Below are 16,809 nucleotides of genomic sequence, written 5' to 3'. Positions count from 1 at the left end.
ATTTCAGGGTGTGCCACAAAGCTGTGACCATCAGGACGGTGTGGTACTGGCACAAAAACGGACACATGGATCAAGGGAACAGGGGAGAGCATCCAGAAGTGGACCCTCAACTCTACGGGCAACTAAGATTCGGCCAGGAAGGAAAGACCATCCACGGGGGGAAAAAAGACAGTCTCTTCCATAAAGGCTTCTGGGAACACTGGACAGCCACATGCAGAGGAATGAAACTGGACCATTCCTCTCACACCAAACACAAGGACAAACTCAAAACGCATGAAGGATGTAAACGTGAGACAAGATTCCACCAACACGCGCCCGGAGAACACAGGCAACAACACCCTTCTTGAACTGGGCCACAGCAACTTCTTCAAATCACATCAGCCACGAAGGCCAGAGAAACAAGAGCGAAATGGACCGCTGGGACTTCATCAAGATGAGCCGTTTCCGCACAGCAAAAGAAAAACACAACAAAACTCAAAGACACCCTCCAGACTGGGAGAAGAGACGTGCAAAGGACCCGTAGGATAAAGGGCCAGCATCCAAGATCGCTGAAGAACCTCTGCAACTCCACAGCAAAGAGACCAACCGTCCAATCCAGGAGTGGCCCCCCAGGAGCCCGTCCCTGCGTGAGGCCCACCGTGCGGCGGATGCACACAGGCGGCGCCCTGCGCTGGGGCCCTCGGAGAAGGGAAGAGGGGCTCATCGTGGGCAGGAGGCCGGCTCCGAGCTGTGGCTCTGGTGGCCCTCGCCCCCGTCCAAGCCGGGACGGCGCCCAGCACACGCTCCCAGTCTGTGGAGACAGAGACTGGGCCCTGGAATCCCAGGAGGCCATGGAAGCTTCTGGGGATCTGGAGCCGACGCAGACGGCAGCCCCTAGAGGCCAGGGAAGATGCCCACTGGCCCCGGGGTGGGCGGCCTCCGAGGCCAAGGCCGGTCTCAGGGCCGACAGGGTCGGGGAGCCTGGAGCTCAGCCTCAGCGGACAGGAGACACAGCCAAGGGGCCCCCACCGCCCCGAGGGAACGGAGCAGGGGGCAGACAGGAGGCGGATCCACCTCTCCACACCGCACAGCAGCAGCCACGCCCGAGGGGAGGTGCAGAACTCCGGGTTGGGGCAGCCAGGAGACGGTCACAGAAATCCCTCCGAGGCCGCCCAAGTGCGGCGAAGGTGGGGCGCACCAGGGCAGGCCCAGAGCCCGCTGAGCAGCCAGGCGTCCCAAGCACGCCTCTGGGCGCCTCTTCACCCAAGGAGACCTGGGGGCGGCGGGGCACCAGGTCCCCCCAGGAGGCCCCAGCAGGGGCGGCCGGCATCACCCCCCTCAGGGACATCAACGGCACGAGCCGTCGGCGGCAGCCTGGCCAGGCCCCGCTGGGGACGCACCCCTGACCGGCTGACGGGGGAGTGGACACCTGCCTCCCCACACCTCCCCCTGCACAACCTCACTTTGGTCCAGGAGGTCCCAGAACGACACACGACGTGACCCAGGCCATGCTCCACACTAATGTGGCCGCGACGTGAGAGCTGTTGGGCGTGAGCCCCACGCGACGTCACACAAGACAGCACGGGCTGTGACACGAGGGGTGACGCGCGACGGGGCGGACGTCACATGCTGACAAAGGACGCAATGCGAACCGCAGGCGTATTCGTGGCACGTGGTGCCCGGCGCTCTGATGGCTGGGACGTGGCCGGGGACACGAGCGGACGCCGTCGCGAGGGGGAGCCTCCGAACCATCCGGGAGACGCACCTGTGCTACCTGCCCGGCCCTACCCGCCTGCCCCAGTGCAGCGCCCCCTCGAGGGCAGAGGCTCCAGTGTCTGGATGCACGCTGGCCTCACCGGGGTCTCTCCCGGCCCAACCCTGGCGTGGGCGCAGACCCGCCACCACTGGCACAGAGACCCACTGCCCGCAGGGCCCCCACCCCTGTCCCCGAGGGCACTGCCTGCCTCCTGGACGCCCCACCTCCACACCCGTCCACACTTCGGAGCCTCCTCGTTTGCATCTCTCTCTCCCCTTTCTTGTTCCCTAGACGACGCTGCTGCTGCCACTTCTCAGCTCCGAGTGTGGATGCTGACAGCGGTCCCTGGGAATTAAGCCCGTCCTGCGGGGCTGCACCCACCCCTCTGAGCTGCTGAGACGTGGGCACGGGGGTGCTCCAGCCACCGGCGCGGCCTCCCGGCCCCACGCCGTCCCTACCCCAACCGAGGGTCCCTAACTCTTCATTCCGCTGCCTGACGGGACGAGACAGGCTGGCTGAGAAGCGGACACGGCCGGCCCGCGGTGTCCAGGCGACGCGCACCTGTTCCCTCCAAGGCCCCTCGGCACGGGGCACCTGGACGCCAAGGCGCGCAAGGCCGAGCACGTGCAGTTCCTTCAGCGGAACCCGGCTGACTCCCTGGATGCCCGGCCTGGCTACGCGACAAAGCGTATTTCCTCCCGCCCCACTAACGCCATCCCGACAATGCCCGGGACGGCCAGGGATGAAAAAATGCCGTCCCAGCCAAATGCAGAGGAGGGGGTCCCAGAGGCACACGCGCCTCACCATGCGGCCTGGCTCTCGGCAGAGTGGACGGGACAACTCGGGGGCGGACGCCACGGGGACGGTCGCCGCGGGGCGCTCACGTGATGGTATCGATCATGTCCAGGCCCATCTCCACGCAGCAGTGGGCATGGTCGGTCTTGGGCTGGGTGAGGCCGGACACGCAGTAATAACAGTCGCCGAGGATCTTGATGCGGCGACAGTGGTTCTCCTGGAGGGGGAGGGGGGGCGACAGGACAAATCCCAGGTTAGTGACCCGCCCGGGGCCTGGACACCTGCACTTTCACCACCAGGTGCCAGAGACCACAGAGCGTGCAGCACGACAGGCAGGGGACCCCCTAGGAGGCCAGGACAGCCTCAGGAAGGTGAGCGGCCCCCAGGGCTGTGGTTAGGGTCACCCTGGGGCACCCACCCGGCCCTACACCTGCACTCAGGTCGGTTCCCACGCAGGGGCCCACCCTGCCCGCCCCGCGGCCCAGCTGGCACACCCACACAGCCCCAGCCTGGAGCCAGCTCTCTCTTCCAGCTTCCCTCCTGACCACCCCCTCAGACCGTCACCTGCTGGCCCCTGTGCATCGTGCCACACACCCCCGACACCGGCCCCCGAAGGGCATGTGCGCACACCTGAGTCCTCGTGGCTGGCCTCCACGGGATGTGTGGGCGGCTGTCTGTGAAGAGTCACCCGCCGGGGCCCGAGCCGCAAGGGGCGCACCAGGCTCTGCACCCTGACCTCGCCACCCAGGCTCATCTCAGAACTGCCACTCTGGCACTCTGCAACAGGAAGAGTGTCAGCGCCCACCTCGCCGTCGCCCGGGGGCAGACTCACTAGCACCTGTCACACGCTGACCCGACGCTCTCGGCTGTGATCATCCTCGGACACTTCCGTAAAGCTCCCCTCTGCGTCCCTAAAATAGCAGACGGCCTCACAAGACTCCTTCCCGCCAGTGGCTCAGGTCCACGGGTGTGTCCACGAGATACGAGGGAGACGCTCTCCAAAACGCATTCACGCGTTCTCCCAGAGGGGACAGCAAGCCCGCTACACGTTAACGGAAGTCGCAAACTTCACAAAAAACGATGACCTTTTCCAGAATGAACACAAGCAGTGAGAAGCGTGGCTGTGTTCACACGGGGAGTGACGCGGGCGCCCTGGGCCCACGGGCGTCTGCAGCCCCTCTGAGAGCACATCCCCCGGCTTCTGCTCATGCTGCCCTCCGTCTGCCCAGAAGGACCGACCCCTCCGGCTGTTCTCCGGGGCTACACGTTGACCTGAGAATTCACCGTGAGAGCCCTCAGCTCCCGCCTCCTGCAGCCCCACCCACGTCCCACGTCGGAGGACAGGGCGCCCGCCCGGCCCTTGGGCTCCCCCGTGGACTGCAAGCTGGCCGCAGGGACGTCCGGTTCTGACCACTCAGCCTCCGGGGGACCGTGGCAGCCACCTGTTAGGACCCCGCCGGCCTCCCTGCCTGCGGAAAGGAGCTCCCGGGTGTCCCACGCGAAGGTCGGGCCGCTGGCGGCCTGTCCTCTGCTGGTGTTGGGGAGCCGGAGCCAGATGGCCGGAGGCAGACGCCCCCCCGGGGGAGCCGAGGGCCGGGCCCCGGGAGTCTGCCGGCCCGCATTCCTCAGCCACGCTCGCCAGGCCTCCAGCCAGCAGGCAGCCCTGGGCTCTCTCCGGGCTCTTCCGGAGTGCTCGCCCCGCCGTCCCCATCGTCCCCAGTGGGCAGGCAGGCCAGGACGCCCAGGCAGGCCAAGGACAGGGAGCCCTCTCCCAACGTCCCCTGTCCCCAGGCCTGGGGCCCACGGATGGCACCAGGGGCCACCGCCAAGCCTCGCCCGTGTCCTGGGCGTCAGGACGTCCTCCCAGCGATCAGACCGGGGCCCCAGGGTTTCAGGATAAGGACGGCCTCACACCTTCTAGGCCAAGACTCCCACACCTACTGTAGGGTTTGCCTTGGATTCAGGAGCCTAGGATCGTGGGAAGCTATTGCCCATCCCTGCCCCGGTGGCACTGTCATCTTCTGGGCCTCCAGAATGAGGGTACCGGTGCCCACGTGTGTGCACACAGGGACCTTGTGGGCCTGGACGCATGGACACACCAAGGAAGAACATGTGGTGGGAGGTATTTCCTGCATGGGACACCCGCCTCCAATGTCATAGATATGATGCCACAGTGGCCTGGGGACGTCTGGAGGAAGCACCTGCTAGGATAATCCCTATGCCACAGGCAAGAGGCAGACCATCCCCGACGGGCACAACGGCTTCTCCCGGGTGGAAACCAGGGAAGAATGGAAAGTTGTGTCTGAACCCAGGTGTGTTTCGAGGTGGGGCCCTGGCTGCACACAGTCCTTCCCTGGGGCCTGTGGACAGGGGTGCGGTTGTGTCACTGTGTGCACACAGGCCATTGCCTGCGGCGGGGGGGGGGGGGGGGAATCGGCAGCCCCGAGCGCTGCTCCTGAAGCTTCCTCCAGGAGTGGACTCAGGGAGGGGGTCCCAGGCAGTGAGGTCACTTCTTTCACAACAGAGGCCAACAGAACTTGGAACCCCTGCCCGGGGCTACATTCTAGTGCAGCCCCACCTCAGGCTCACTTTCAGGAGACTTTTGCTACTGAAAGATGTTCCCTGATAGATATACCAGTTGGGAGGCTCTTGAGGAACCCCCGGAATGCGGCTGCTTCGAATGGTGGAGCTGTTGGTGCAACCGTCAAACCCAACGCCTCAGGGAGTTTTTCAGGAGGTGCCGGAGGGTAATACAGAGCAGGCCAGGCCAGGCCACCTGTGCCAGCCATCCTGGGCAGCCCCATCCCCTCCTCTTCAGTGTCAGGGAACCAGGGATGTGTGGGCAGGTCGCATCCAGGCTGGAGGACCTTGCAGGGGAGCAGGTTCCCCGGTGATCCCTTCAGGGTCACCCTGATGTCACGGTGGGCAGGGTGGAAACAGGATTCCCGGGGCGCCTCTTACCCGACTCGGAGTTAACCCAAGGCCCTGCAGCAGCATCCCTTTGCTCTCCTTGGGGGAGGTGTGTGCCGGCTGTGCTGTGGTGGGTCTGCAATGGAGTCAGCTGGGTGTGCGGCCCGGCCGAGGCGGCCAGACCGGGCGCTCAGGCCTCCTGCCTGGCTGCCCTGCAGTCTTTACAGAGCTCCACATGGGAGATACGGAGCGCCGCGCGGGAATATGAGTGCCGGTGGAAGAGGAAAGAGAAAATCCGCCACACCCCAGGGTCCAGCACATCCTCCGAAGACCTGCAAGGGTTGAAGGTGAGTGCAGGGGCTGGGGCCACCCGACACCCAGGGCCCCGATGCAGCAGGAAGGGCCCCGGGTCCCAGAAGCCAGCCTGTGCTCCCCTGGGCTCCCCCCTAGACTTCTGCTGCTACAGGAGTCTGGATTCCCCTTCTCCCCAAACTTGCCCCCATGGCCCTGCCCCTGCCAGGGCCAGATGCAGAGTCCCTGGGCACAGATTTGTAGGAATATCAGAATAGAGCCTTCAGGGGTGCCTGGTCACCCAGTGGTTTAGCGCCTGCCTTCTGCCCAGGCCCTGATCCTGGAGACCCAGGATCGAGTCCCGCCTCGGGCTCTCTGCATGGGGACTGCTGCTTCCTCTCTGTGTCTGCCTCTCTCTCTCTCTCTCTCTCTGTGTGTGTGTCTCGTGAATAAATAATAAAAACTGTTTTTTATAATGCTTTCTTTCTAAAGATTTTATTTATTTATTCACGAGAGACAAAGAGAGGCACAGACACAAGCAGAGGGAGAAGCAGGCTCCACGCAGGGAGCCTGATGTGGGACTGGATCCTGGGTCCCCAGGATCACGCCCCGGGCTGAAGGCAGTGCTAAACCACTGAGCCACCCGGGCTGCCCATAAAAACTTTTGAAAAAGAGACACACCGTGTCTCATCGCACACGCTCTCTAGTAGTTTGCACTGTGCTATGCTTTCTCCTAACTGGTGCTCCCAGGAGGCCCCATTGGCCTGACGTCCTTCCCCACCTTCTCCAAGGCTTGAGCATGGTCCTGGTGAGTTGGGAGACTTTTGCCCAAAGGGACACGGGGCTCACTGTACTATGTCTATCGCTCTGCAGTTAGGTTTTGAAGGAGCGCATCCCTGCCCCCCGTCCCCCCGGGGTCAGGCACAGGGGCCTCGTGTGCTGCACAACATGTCAGAGGCCAGTTGGTCCCAACAGCCACTGAGCCCTTCACTGACGCAGGACTTCGATGCGATTCCCTTCTGTTGCCAAATCACAGGGTGGCGCTGAACATCCTGCAGCCCTCACGCCCTGGGCCCTCCCACCCAAGGAAAGGTCTCCGTGTGGGCACCTCGACACAGGGACGTGTGGTCAAATTCAAGGGGTGAAGCCGTTAATGCAGGGAGGTGCTGTCAAAACTCAGCTGACAAGCGGCCCTGGGAGACTCACCCCTCCCACTTGAGATCCTTGTATTGATCCAAATTTTTTTGAAAATTTATCCTCTAAGATTATTTCTTTATTGGATAGTTTGTTTAAGAGACAGGCAGAGAAGCAGGGAGCAGAAGAGGGAGACACAGGCTCCTCAAGCACACTCTGCCTCAAGCGCAGAGCCTGCCAGGGGCGGGATCTCAGGATGCTGAGACCATGACCTGAGCCACAACCCACAGTCAGATGCCTAGTGACTGAGCCGCAGGCGTCAAGCCCCGTGTTCCTGCTGTGGGCACTCCTGCCCCCCCCCCCGCCCCCCGCAGCCACTGAGAGCTCGGGCTTTGGTCTGCGCTCCAACTGCCAGGTGGTCTGGAGGCTACAGTGCAGGCTGCACGTCCCCTCTGTCCCACCTCAGGCTGAAAGGGCCTCAGCCCTGAGAAAGAATCGGATCTTCCCGACCACCCCCAGCCGGAGGGAGCTGCTGGAGCAGCAGGTAGAAGAACTGGTGCCCGCCTTGCTGTGCTTGGACGACCTTTCCATTGTTCAATTTATGGAAACATATCCTGAATTTGGCACCACCGAAGAGATCCTGGACCTGCTGTTTGCAAAGTGAGCACCCTGACCCTCCACAGCCCAGGGGGATGGGCCACCTACTGGTTGGGAGTCTTGGGAATGTTCCTGAACTTCCCGGCCCCTGGGGCTGCTCCTCTGACTGGAGTTGAGTCACACAGGGCCTTGTCGGGTCCTGTAGGGAAGCCCCTGGGGCCAGGCCTGTGGCAGGTCGGCTAGAGGGGCTGTGATTGTGCTCAGCAGTCGTCGTTCTCTCCCCATGACGAAGCCTGTGCCGCCTCCCCACCGTCACCAGGGTCTTGAGCTGGCCTGTTTTGCCACTGAAAGGGAGGTTTGAGTCCATCTGGGGTCTGTGTCCTGGGGCATTCAGGGTAGGGGTCCCCGGGGACACCGGGGCGCCCTGGCCCACTCGGATGTAGGCCATGGGCCTGGCCAGAGCCCTTTCATTCCTCAAGCATTCAGGAGGACCCAGCAGGTGCAGGCGCTTCTCTAGGAGCTGCCCGTGGCCCCACGCACAGAGCTGATGGCCTCCCAGGGTTCTGGACTAGTTGGGGTTCAGAGGGTGACAGCAACTATGAGGAGAGGTCGGGTCCACAGGACGGTTCATGTGAGGCCCCCCGCCCTCCTCTAGGTATCGATGCATCCAAGCGTCCCCCGAGAAAGGAGAAATCCAGATGCTCTGGGAAAGGTGAGTGAGCTCTGGCTCATGCAGGAGGGCCTTCCCTCTCCAGGAGGGCAGCGAGGGGACTGTGGGTCGGAGGGGCTGCTGGACCCTCACCCGTCAGCAATTCCTGTGGCAGGGTAAAGGTCTGAGGCCCCTTCAGGAAAAGAGCAAAGGAGAGCCGTGGGTGGGGTGCGGGCGGGCTTTGTGGGAGAGCACTGGGACCCCAAAGGGAGACCTCCTCCATGCCCATCCCCCCCAACCCTGTCTGCCCCACACCTGGGACGCAGAGCAGAGGGTGTGGGGAGCGTCACCCTCACCAATCTGGTGGCACCTGGACCCGGGTGCATGGCAGGTGCTCAGGAGAGCCAGTGAGTGCTCACGGACCAGACGGCCCCCGCCCCGGGGGAGATTAGAGTCAGTGGAAGGACACCCCCTGGGGGCCCCTCGTGAGGGAGGCAGGGCTGACCCACGGGAGGGAAGGTTCCCCGGGAAAGACAGTGATGGTCACACCGCTGGTCATGGGCTCCCACGCACAGAGGTTTCGTGCCAGCCCCTCCTCAGTGAGCAGGCCTGTGGCAGGCAGGACCGCCAGGTGGCAGGTGGACAAGGAACAGCACTTGCCTCCGACAGCCCCGTGCGGGAGGCCGAGGGCCCCGGTTCCTGCCGGGCTTCCCCGGGACACCTCTGTGTGAGGGAGCCCTGTCTTCTGACGCCTCTGCCCACCTGTCCCTCCCCAGCACCATGACCTCCTTCCTGACCATCTGGCTGACCTACTACGAGGAGGACTTCGACGATCCCCCAGAATTTCCTGCCCTGACAAAGCTGATGAATTTCACGGGGCAGTACTTGCCAGACTCAACGCTGGACCGTCGAGTCAACAGTTACTCTGAATATTTAAGAAACCTCCATCAAGCGGAGTTTGAGGGTGGAGGTGAGGAGGACTGGGGTGGCCGAGTGGGGACAGGGTGGGCCACACAGATCAAGCCTCCGTGCTGCTGGGCCAGGAGCACTGGGTAGGCTCACACCCCATCCCCACGGGCTGCAGTCTGGGGAGACCTCCCAGGGCTCTTGCACTCACACACGTTGAGCGGTGGGAAGAGAGTCCTTGATTTGAGAGGGACGTGGAAAGTCCATCCTGGTGATAATACTTTGTCTTCTTGGAGATGATACTGTGTCTTCGGACCGCGAGCAACACCGTGAACCACCCCAAGAGCGCGCCCGAGCTTCGACGGAGGGGCCTGCTGCACCTTCAGGGTCTCAGGGGACGGAGCTGGTCCCGGCTGCTGAAGCTGAGGGCTCGGCCCGAGCCCTGATGCCAGCTGCCGTTTACAAGGTAAGACACGTGATGGTCAGACCTCTCCATCCCTGTGCTGACCCGGAAGAACCACCTGCACCCTTGGGAGCGCTGGAGGCCGAACGGGCCCCACCACCGGCTATCGAGGTCATCAATGGGCCGGAGCAGCCGCCTCACTCAGGGGAGCAACCGGCTTCGGACCCCGAGCAACACCCGGAACCACCGCGGCAAGAGCCCGCCCGAGGCCGACTGTGGGGCCTGCTGCACCTTCAGGGTCTCAGGGGATGGAGCTGGTCCCGGCTGCTGAAGCTGAGGGTTCGGCCCGAGCCCTGATGCCAGCTGCCGCTTACAAGGTAAGACACGTGATGGTCAGACCTCTCCATCCCTGTCCTGACCCGGAAGAACCACCTGCACCCTTGGGAGCGCTGGAGGCCGAACGGGCCCCACCACCGGTTATCGAGGTCATCGATGGGCCGGAGCAGCCGCCTCACTCAGGGGAGCAAACGGCTTCGGACCCCGAGCAACACCCGGAACCACCGCGGCAAGAGCCTGCCCGAGGCCGACTGTGGGGCCTGCTGAAGCTCCTGGGCCTGAGGTGATCGAGCCGGTCCCGGCTGCTGGTGCTGAGAGTTAGGCCTGGGACGAGATGACGGCTGCTGAGGTCAAGCCAAGGTACCTGGTGGTCACACCTCAGATTCACTGCCCCGACCTGGAGGAGCCACCTGCTTCTTGGCCACCCCAGAAGGAGGAGCAGGTCCCGGCGCTGGCTCTCGAGTTCATCGAAGGGCCAGAGCTGCCACCTGCCTCAGTGGGGCCACAAGGCTCGGCCCCCGAGCAGCAGTTCGTGATGGCTGCAGCACAATTGAAGCCTCCCCTCCCCTTTCGTTGTGCTGTTTCTGTATTTTGTGTTTTTCATAATTTCTTCATGAATTTTATTTGTAATAAAGGATAAGTTAACTTTATGCAAAATTGACTCTGATGCTTTTAAATAATACATCGTGGTACTTTAGGTCCATTCATACTTCCAAGCTCGTTCTATGAGGCCAGCATCACCTTAATTCCAAAACCAGACAAAGACCCCACCAAAAAGGAGAATTATAGACCGATATCCCCGATGAACACGGATGCAAACATTCTCAACAAGATACGAGCCAACAGGACCCAACAGTACATAAAGAAGATTACTCGCCATGACCAAGTGGGATTGATCCTCTGGATGCAAGGCTGGTTCAACACTCGTAAAGCAGTCCATGGGATGGATCACATCAACAAGAGAAAAAACAAGAACCAGATGATCCTCTCAATAGATGCAGAGAAAGCATTTGACAAGATACAGCATCCATTCCTGATCAAAACTCTTGAGACTGTAGTGATAGACGGAACATTCCACAGCATCTTCAAACCCATCTACGGAAAGCCCATAGCAAATATCATTCCCGATGGGGAAACACTGGGAGTCTCTCCCCGAAGATCAGGAACACGACAGGGACGTACACTCCCACCACGGCTACTCAACATACTACTACAAGTCCTAGCTTCAGCAATCAGGCAGCAAAAAGAAATAAAAGGCATTCAAATTGGCAAAGAAGAGGTCAAACTCTCCCTCTTCGCAGATGACATGATACTGTACCTAGAAAACCAAAAGACTCCACCCCAAGATTGCTAGAACTCATACGGGAAATTCGGCGGCGTGGCAGGATACCAAATCAATGCCCAGAAATCAGTGGCATTTCGATACACTAACAATGAGACTGAAGAAAGAGAAATGAAGGAGTCGGTCCCATTGACAACTGCACCCAAAAGCATGAGATACCTAGGAATACACCTAACCAGAGCGGTAAAGGATCCCGACCCGAAAAACTACAGAACACGTCTGAAAGAAACTGAGGAAGACACAGAGAGATGGAAAACTATTCTGTGCTCCTGGATTGGAAGAATTCATGTATTGGGAAAACGTCCACGTGACCCAGGGCAATTTACACATGGAAGGCAATCCCTATCGAAATACCATGGACTTTCTTCAGAGAGTTGGAACAAATCATCTGAAGATTAGTGTGGAATCAGAAAAGACCCCAAGTAGCAGGGGAATATGAAAAAAGAAAACCAGAGCCGGAGCATCACAATGTTGGATGTCAAGTTGTGCCACAAAGCTGTGCTCATCAAGACAGTGTGGTACTGGCACAAAAACAGACACACAGATCAACGGAACAGAACAGAGAATCCAGAAGTGGACCCTCAACTCTAGGGTCAACTAATATTCGAGAAAGCAAGAAACACCATCCACTGGAACAAAGACAGTCTCTTCACTAAAGGCTGCTGGGCACGTTGGACAGCCACACGCAGAGGAGTGAAACTGGACCATTCTCTCACACCACCGCACACAAAGAGAAACTCAAAATGGATGAAAGATCTAAATGTGAGACAAGAAGCCATCAAAATCCTAGAGGAGAACACAGGCAACACCCTTCTTGAACTTGGCCACAGCAACTTCTTGCAAGATACATCCGTGAAGGCAGAGAAACAAAAGCAAAAATGAATCACTGGGACTTCATCAAGATGAGGAATTCCGGACAGCAAAAGAAACGCTCAACAAAACTAAAAGACAACCCACAGAATGGGAGAAGATATTTGTAAATGACCCGTCAGATAAAGGGCCAGTGTCCAAGATCTCTAGAGAACTCATTCAACTCTACAGCAAAGAAACCAACAATCCAATCATGAAATGGGCAAAAGACATGAACAGAAATGTCACAGAGGAAGACACAGACGTGGCCACCAAGCACATGAGACAATGCTCCGCATCACTGGCCATCAGGGAAACACAACGCAAAACCACAATGAGATACCACCTCACACCAGTGACAATGGTGAACGTTAAGAAGACAGGAAACAACAAATGTTGGAGACGATGTGGAGAAAGGGGGACCCTCCTGCACTGTTGGTGGGAATGTGAACTGGGGCAGCCACTCTGGAAAACTGTGTGGAGCTTCCTCAAAGAGTTCAAAATAGAGCTGCGGGGAGAGCCAGCAATCCCACTGCTGGGGATTTACCCCAAAGATACGGATGCAGTGAAACGCCGGGACCCCTGCACCCCGATGTTTCTAGCGGCAATGTCCACAATAGCCACGCTGTGGAAGGAGCCTCGGTGCCCATCGACAGACGAATGCATAAAGATGTGTTCTACCTATGTAATGGAGTATTCCTCAGCCAAGAGAAATGACAAATACCCCCTATTTGCTTCGACGAGGAGGGACCTGGAGGGTATTACGTTGAGTGAAATAAGTCAATGTGAGAAGGTCAAACATTATATGGTCTCGTTCTTTTGGGGAATATAAAAATTAGTGACAGGGAATAAAGGGAAAGGAGGGAAAATGAGTGAAAATATCGGTGAGGGTGACAAAACATGAGAGACACGTGACTCTGGGAAAAGAACAAGGGGTAGTGGAAGGGGAAGTGGGTGGGGGGTTGGGGTGACTGGGTGATTGGAACTGAGGGGGGCACTTGGTGGGATGAGCACTGGGTGTCATGCTACATGACGGCAAACCGAACTCCAATAAAAAAAATCGTTTTAAAAAGAAGGGTGAACCCGCGGCGCCCGGCCCTGCGTCTCCACCCTGTCGGGAGCAGCGTGGGGCGAGCGAGACGCCGGCCACCCGCTCTCCTCCTGCTGCTGCTGCGTGGGCTCTGCTTCCTTTGCTCGTGCTGGGCCCGGGGAGCGGGTAATGGGCCGGCTGCTGCCGAGGGGGGCGCGGGGGGCCCTCGCCTTCATCTCTCTTGCACACTCCTGCTTGCGCTCTCTTGGTGTGTGTGCGTCCGCCGGCTGCTCAGCCCCGTCGGGGAGACCAGACTGGGGCTCTTGGTCGGCGCTGCCGGATGTGGGGACACCTTCCCGAGTAGGCCACAGACGCAGCAGGAACTGTCCTCCCACATCCTCTGTGGGGCCTGGTCCTTTCGGGGAGCCGACCGGGTGCCCTCGGAGGACACAGCCGCGGTCTTTGCTCCTGCCTCTGCTCTGCCCGTGGGGCCTGAGCTACCCCAGGCCCGCAGGCCGCGTGCCCGCTGCTCTGTGGGGCTGTCAGCTGGCAGGTTTCCTGGGACCTTCCCTCTGGGGCTGTCCTGGGGGCTGCGGAGGACTCCTTTCTAGGCGATGGTTCCTCCAGAAACGGCCCCCTTCAAACGGCTTGAGTAGGCGGGAGCTGACTCGTCCTTCGTGTGGGGGCAGGTTTGTGGCTCCCGGTGGCCAGAAACGCGTGGGGATTCCTGAGTATGTCCGAAGCAGCCCCTGGGAAGCATCGGGTGGCTCTCGTGCCTTCGAAGGAGGTGCAGACACCAGATGGCTGGGAGGAGCATCGCCAAGGGGGCGCAGAGCTCTGCCCCCGTAGTTGGGCCGCAGCCTGTTGCTGGAGCTGCTGAGGCCCATCCTCAGGGTCCCCAGGATTTGCACACCTGTCCCATGTCCCAGGGTTCTTATGGCACGCACGTGCGTGAGAACCGGCCTCGATGGTCTCGTCGGGGTCTCTGGTGTGACGACGTGGGACGTGCACCGTACGCCAGCTACTCGGGAGACTGGGGAGCCATGGACTCCATGGTCCGTCGTCTTCTCTATCTGACGTCGTTTTCAGTGTTGCGTTTTGGCCCACCCCGCCTGCCGTGGCAGCGGCTCACCAGGGTCAGAGTGGCGGGCTGGGGCACGGGGCCATGCGGCCGATGGCGGGCCGTCCTCGTGGGTGTCCTCTGCCCATTGCTGCCGGCCTGGGCCCTGGAGCCGGTGCAGCCTGCGTGTTTTGTCTCTCCAGACCGGCCGCCGCAGATGGGCCACTGGGCTCAGTCAGCCGAGGTCCGCGGAGACCAGGGTGCCCGCCCGCGAAGCCCCTCTCCAGTGTCGGTTTGCAATAAATCTGTATTTAAGCACTTCGGCGTCCGTGTGTGTCACTTGCTTCCGAGACTCTTCTCTGCGTGTGTGCGTTTCCGGAACTCCAGCCACGAGGTCCCTGGCTCACGGACAAAGCAGATGCCACCGTAGGGGTTCCTCAGTGTCTTCTGAACTGTGTCTGCTCTAACCTGTGGTTTTCAGAAATCTGATGAGCTTTCAAGAAAAAAGGATTTTCGTTGCAGAGCTGACATGGGTCTCCAGCAGGTTCTGAAAAGCTGAAGTGAGCACAGGATCCCGAAGCTTCAGCCAGAGGACACCGCCCCCCCCCGCTGGCACCCCGTGGAGCGAGTCTCGCCCTGCGGTGCTGGGCTCACCCATCTGCCTGCACCCTCCCGGGCACAGCACGTCGGCCACACTCCAGTCCCGGGGACCGTGCTTCTGGGCAGGCTCTGGCGACGCTTCTCGAGTCAATGGAGGATGCGTGGTGGCATTAGCGCACAAGTGCCCAGGACCAGAGATTATCTGCCAGGGAGGAGAGGCCCCATCTTTCAACAGTTTGCCCCAAAACGTGTGGGAGGGAGAACAGTATCCATGTTCTACGTAGAAAGGAATGTCTGGGAGGCGGCAGTTGCGGCGTGGAGAGGAGTGAGCCCAGGACTGCCCACCTGAGGACAGACCCACAGCCACCCGGGTCTGCCCCACAGGCAGGCGGCGCTCCCGTGGGCCTCCCGCTGGCACCTGTCCCAGCCTCGGTGGGTGTGGGGGGTAACACCGTCATTTCAGGCTCTGCTCCCCGCTCAGCCGTCTGCTCAAGCCCCTGGTGCTCTCCCTGGGTGTGATTCCTTTTTTTATTTTCATGGAACATCAATGGAAAAATGTTATATCTTTAATTTTTGCTAATATCTAACTGGGATTTAGCATTCCCATCAGTTAGGAAACGTGTCAGTTCCTTTTTTTTTTCCTTTGTAATTGACTTTTTATCGGTGTTCAATTTGCCAACGTATAGAATAAGACCCAGTGCTCACCCCATCAAGTGCCCCCATCAGTGCCCGGCACCCCATCACCCCCACCCCCCGCACACCTCCCCTTCCCCCCGCCTAGTTCCTTTCCTGGATGTGATTCTTGAGGGCTGGATGGCCTCCAGAGGTCGGCTTGTGTGCAGCCCGACAGCTGCCCTGGCCTGCCCTCTGCCGCTGAGCCCGGACCTGGGTATGGCTTTGTGTGTTCCCCTTGCCCTGAGGGGACCAGGCCCATGGACACTGGAGCCCACGCTGGGAGGCACGTGGTGAGTGTCACCCTACCAGGTCGGCAGGTACAGCAGCCTGGCGGGGCTGTCCCGGCTGGGTGGTCTCCCGTCTGGCTAGCATGGAGGACGAAACCAGGCCGGGCCTCCCGCCTTCTCCGTCATGCTGCTTCCCACGCTGTTTAGCCAGAGCCGGATGCACTCGGGGACGTTTTGATGCAAACATGGTGTGAGGGCGACAGAGGAAGGCATGACCCTGAAGCTGGTGTTGGACCTCCCCCCGCCCCCCATGCTGCTCCAGTGGGGCCTCGCTGCCTCTGCCATCCATGTGGCACAGGCTTGGTACCGGCAGACGCTCTGCAGGTCAGGTGGTAGGCCCCTGGCGTCTTTTGCCGACCGATCCCCAACAGCCCAGGTTCTTCTCTCCGAGGAGGGGTCCTGGTGTGGGTATAGCGGTGGGGCGGCTGGCGGTCTGGGGCAGGCTCTCCTGCAAGGTAGGTGGTTGGGAAACTGCCCAGGTCGGGGCCATCGCGTGGCCTGGGTGGGGTCTCCTGGCAGCCTGCAGCAGGGGCCTAGGAGCCCTCCACCATGTGCCTGGCCCGCAGAGGGTCTGGGTTGGCAGGTGCCACGGAGGGGCTGCCAACAGGAGCTCGTGCTCGAGCTCAAAGGCGTAGGAGCCCCGGGGGCCACCTGTCAGCTGTCCAGTGGTCTGGGGGGCCCGGGACAGGAGACCCCAGGCCGGCGGGTCCCCAGTGAAGAGGAGCTCTGCTGCAGAAGCAGCCACAGGGCTGTGTGAGAGGGGCCAGGCGGGGCCCCACACAGCTCTTGGGTCCTCCTTCACCCAGGGTGCTCCGGACCCCTGCCATTTCAACCCCCAGGTGGTTGGGCATCTGGCGAACATGTTGCGCATAGGGTTTGGGGGCAGCCCGCTGTTGCATGTAGGGAGACGGCCTCTGGTGGGGAAGGTGCCAGGACTCGGCCCCGCCTCCTGCCTCCACGCGCCCCCCACCTCAGCCTCCCACAGCAGCTGCTGTAAAGTCCCGGGAAACCTGCTGGCTCAGGGCTGCCCTGCGCCCCGGGCGCCCTGCTTCTCTGGCTGGGTGTGTCAGCCCTCTGGGTCACTCATATGTGGAATTTAAGAAACGAAACTGATGGGCATGGGGAAGAGAAGGAAAAATACAATGAGATAAAAACAGAGCGGGAGGCAAACTATAAGAGACTCTTAATCGTAGGAAACAGAGTGAGAGTC

The 16,809-nt window shown here is 60.5% G+C and overlaps 2 protein-coding genes across 25 annotated transcripts in view; one reads left to right on the top strand and one right to left on the bottom strand.

Moving 5' to 3' along the window:
- LOC140629504 (aldo-keto reductase family 1 member D1-like) overlaps positions 1-16,809 on the bottom strand; it is a 343,573-nt gene that overhangs the window by 106,650 nt on the left and 220,114 nt on the right. Inside the window, exons 1-2 of one of the 23 annotated variants that reach the window (XR_012027341.1) lie at positions 5,492-5,789; positions 2,540-2,747 (exon numbers count right to left, since the gene is read on the bottom strand). The exons of 21 other annotated variants lie outside the window; for them this stretch is intronic. The gene's annotated coding sequence lies outside the window, so the exon portion shown is untranslated. Of the gene's footprint in view, positions 1-2,539; positions 2,748-5,491; positions 5,790-16,809 lie in introns of those variants that run through there. One more of the 23 variants, XR_012027340.1, reaches the window with a different exon arrangement.
- Positions 5,011-10,413, top strand: LOC140629503 (uncharacterized). 2 transcript variants are annotated; one of them, XM_072819020.1, is made up of 6 exons: positions 5,011-5,277; positions 5,659-5,787; positions 7,332-7,525; positions 8,118-8,174; positions 8,888-9,081; positions 9,314-10,413. In XM_072819020.1, exons 1-6 carry the CDS (start codon positions 5,146-5,148, stop codon positions 9,775-9,777), a joined length of 1,170 nt encoding a protein of 389 aa, XP_072675121.1. In that variant the 5' UTR covers positions 5,011-5,145; the 3' UTR covers positions 9,778-10,413. The 2 variants fall into 2 exon arrangements, with proteins under 2 accessions (XP_072675121.1, XP_072675122.1); XM_072819021.1 differs by having other exon boundaries at positions 5,181-5,225.

This window comes from Canis lupus, assembly GCF_048164855.1.
Source record: "Canis lupus baileyi chromosome 15 unlocalized genomic scaffold, mCanLup2.hap1 SUPER_15_unloc_2, whole genome shotgun sequence".
In the NCBI taxonomy this organism is placed as follows: Eukaryota; Metazoa; Chordata; class Mammalia; order Carnivora; family Canidae; genus Canis; species Canis lupus.
This window is presented reverse-complemented; position numbering and strand designations above follow the sequence as displayed.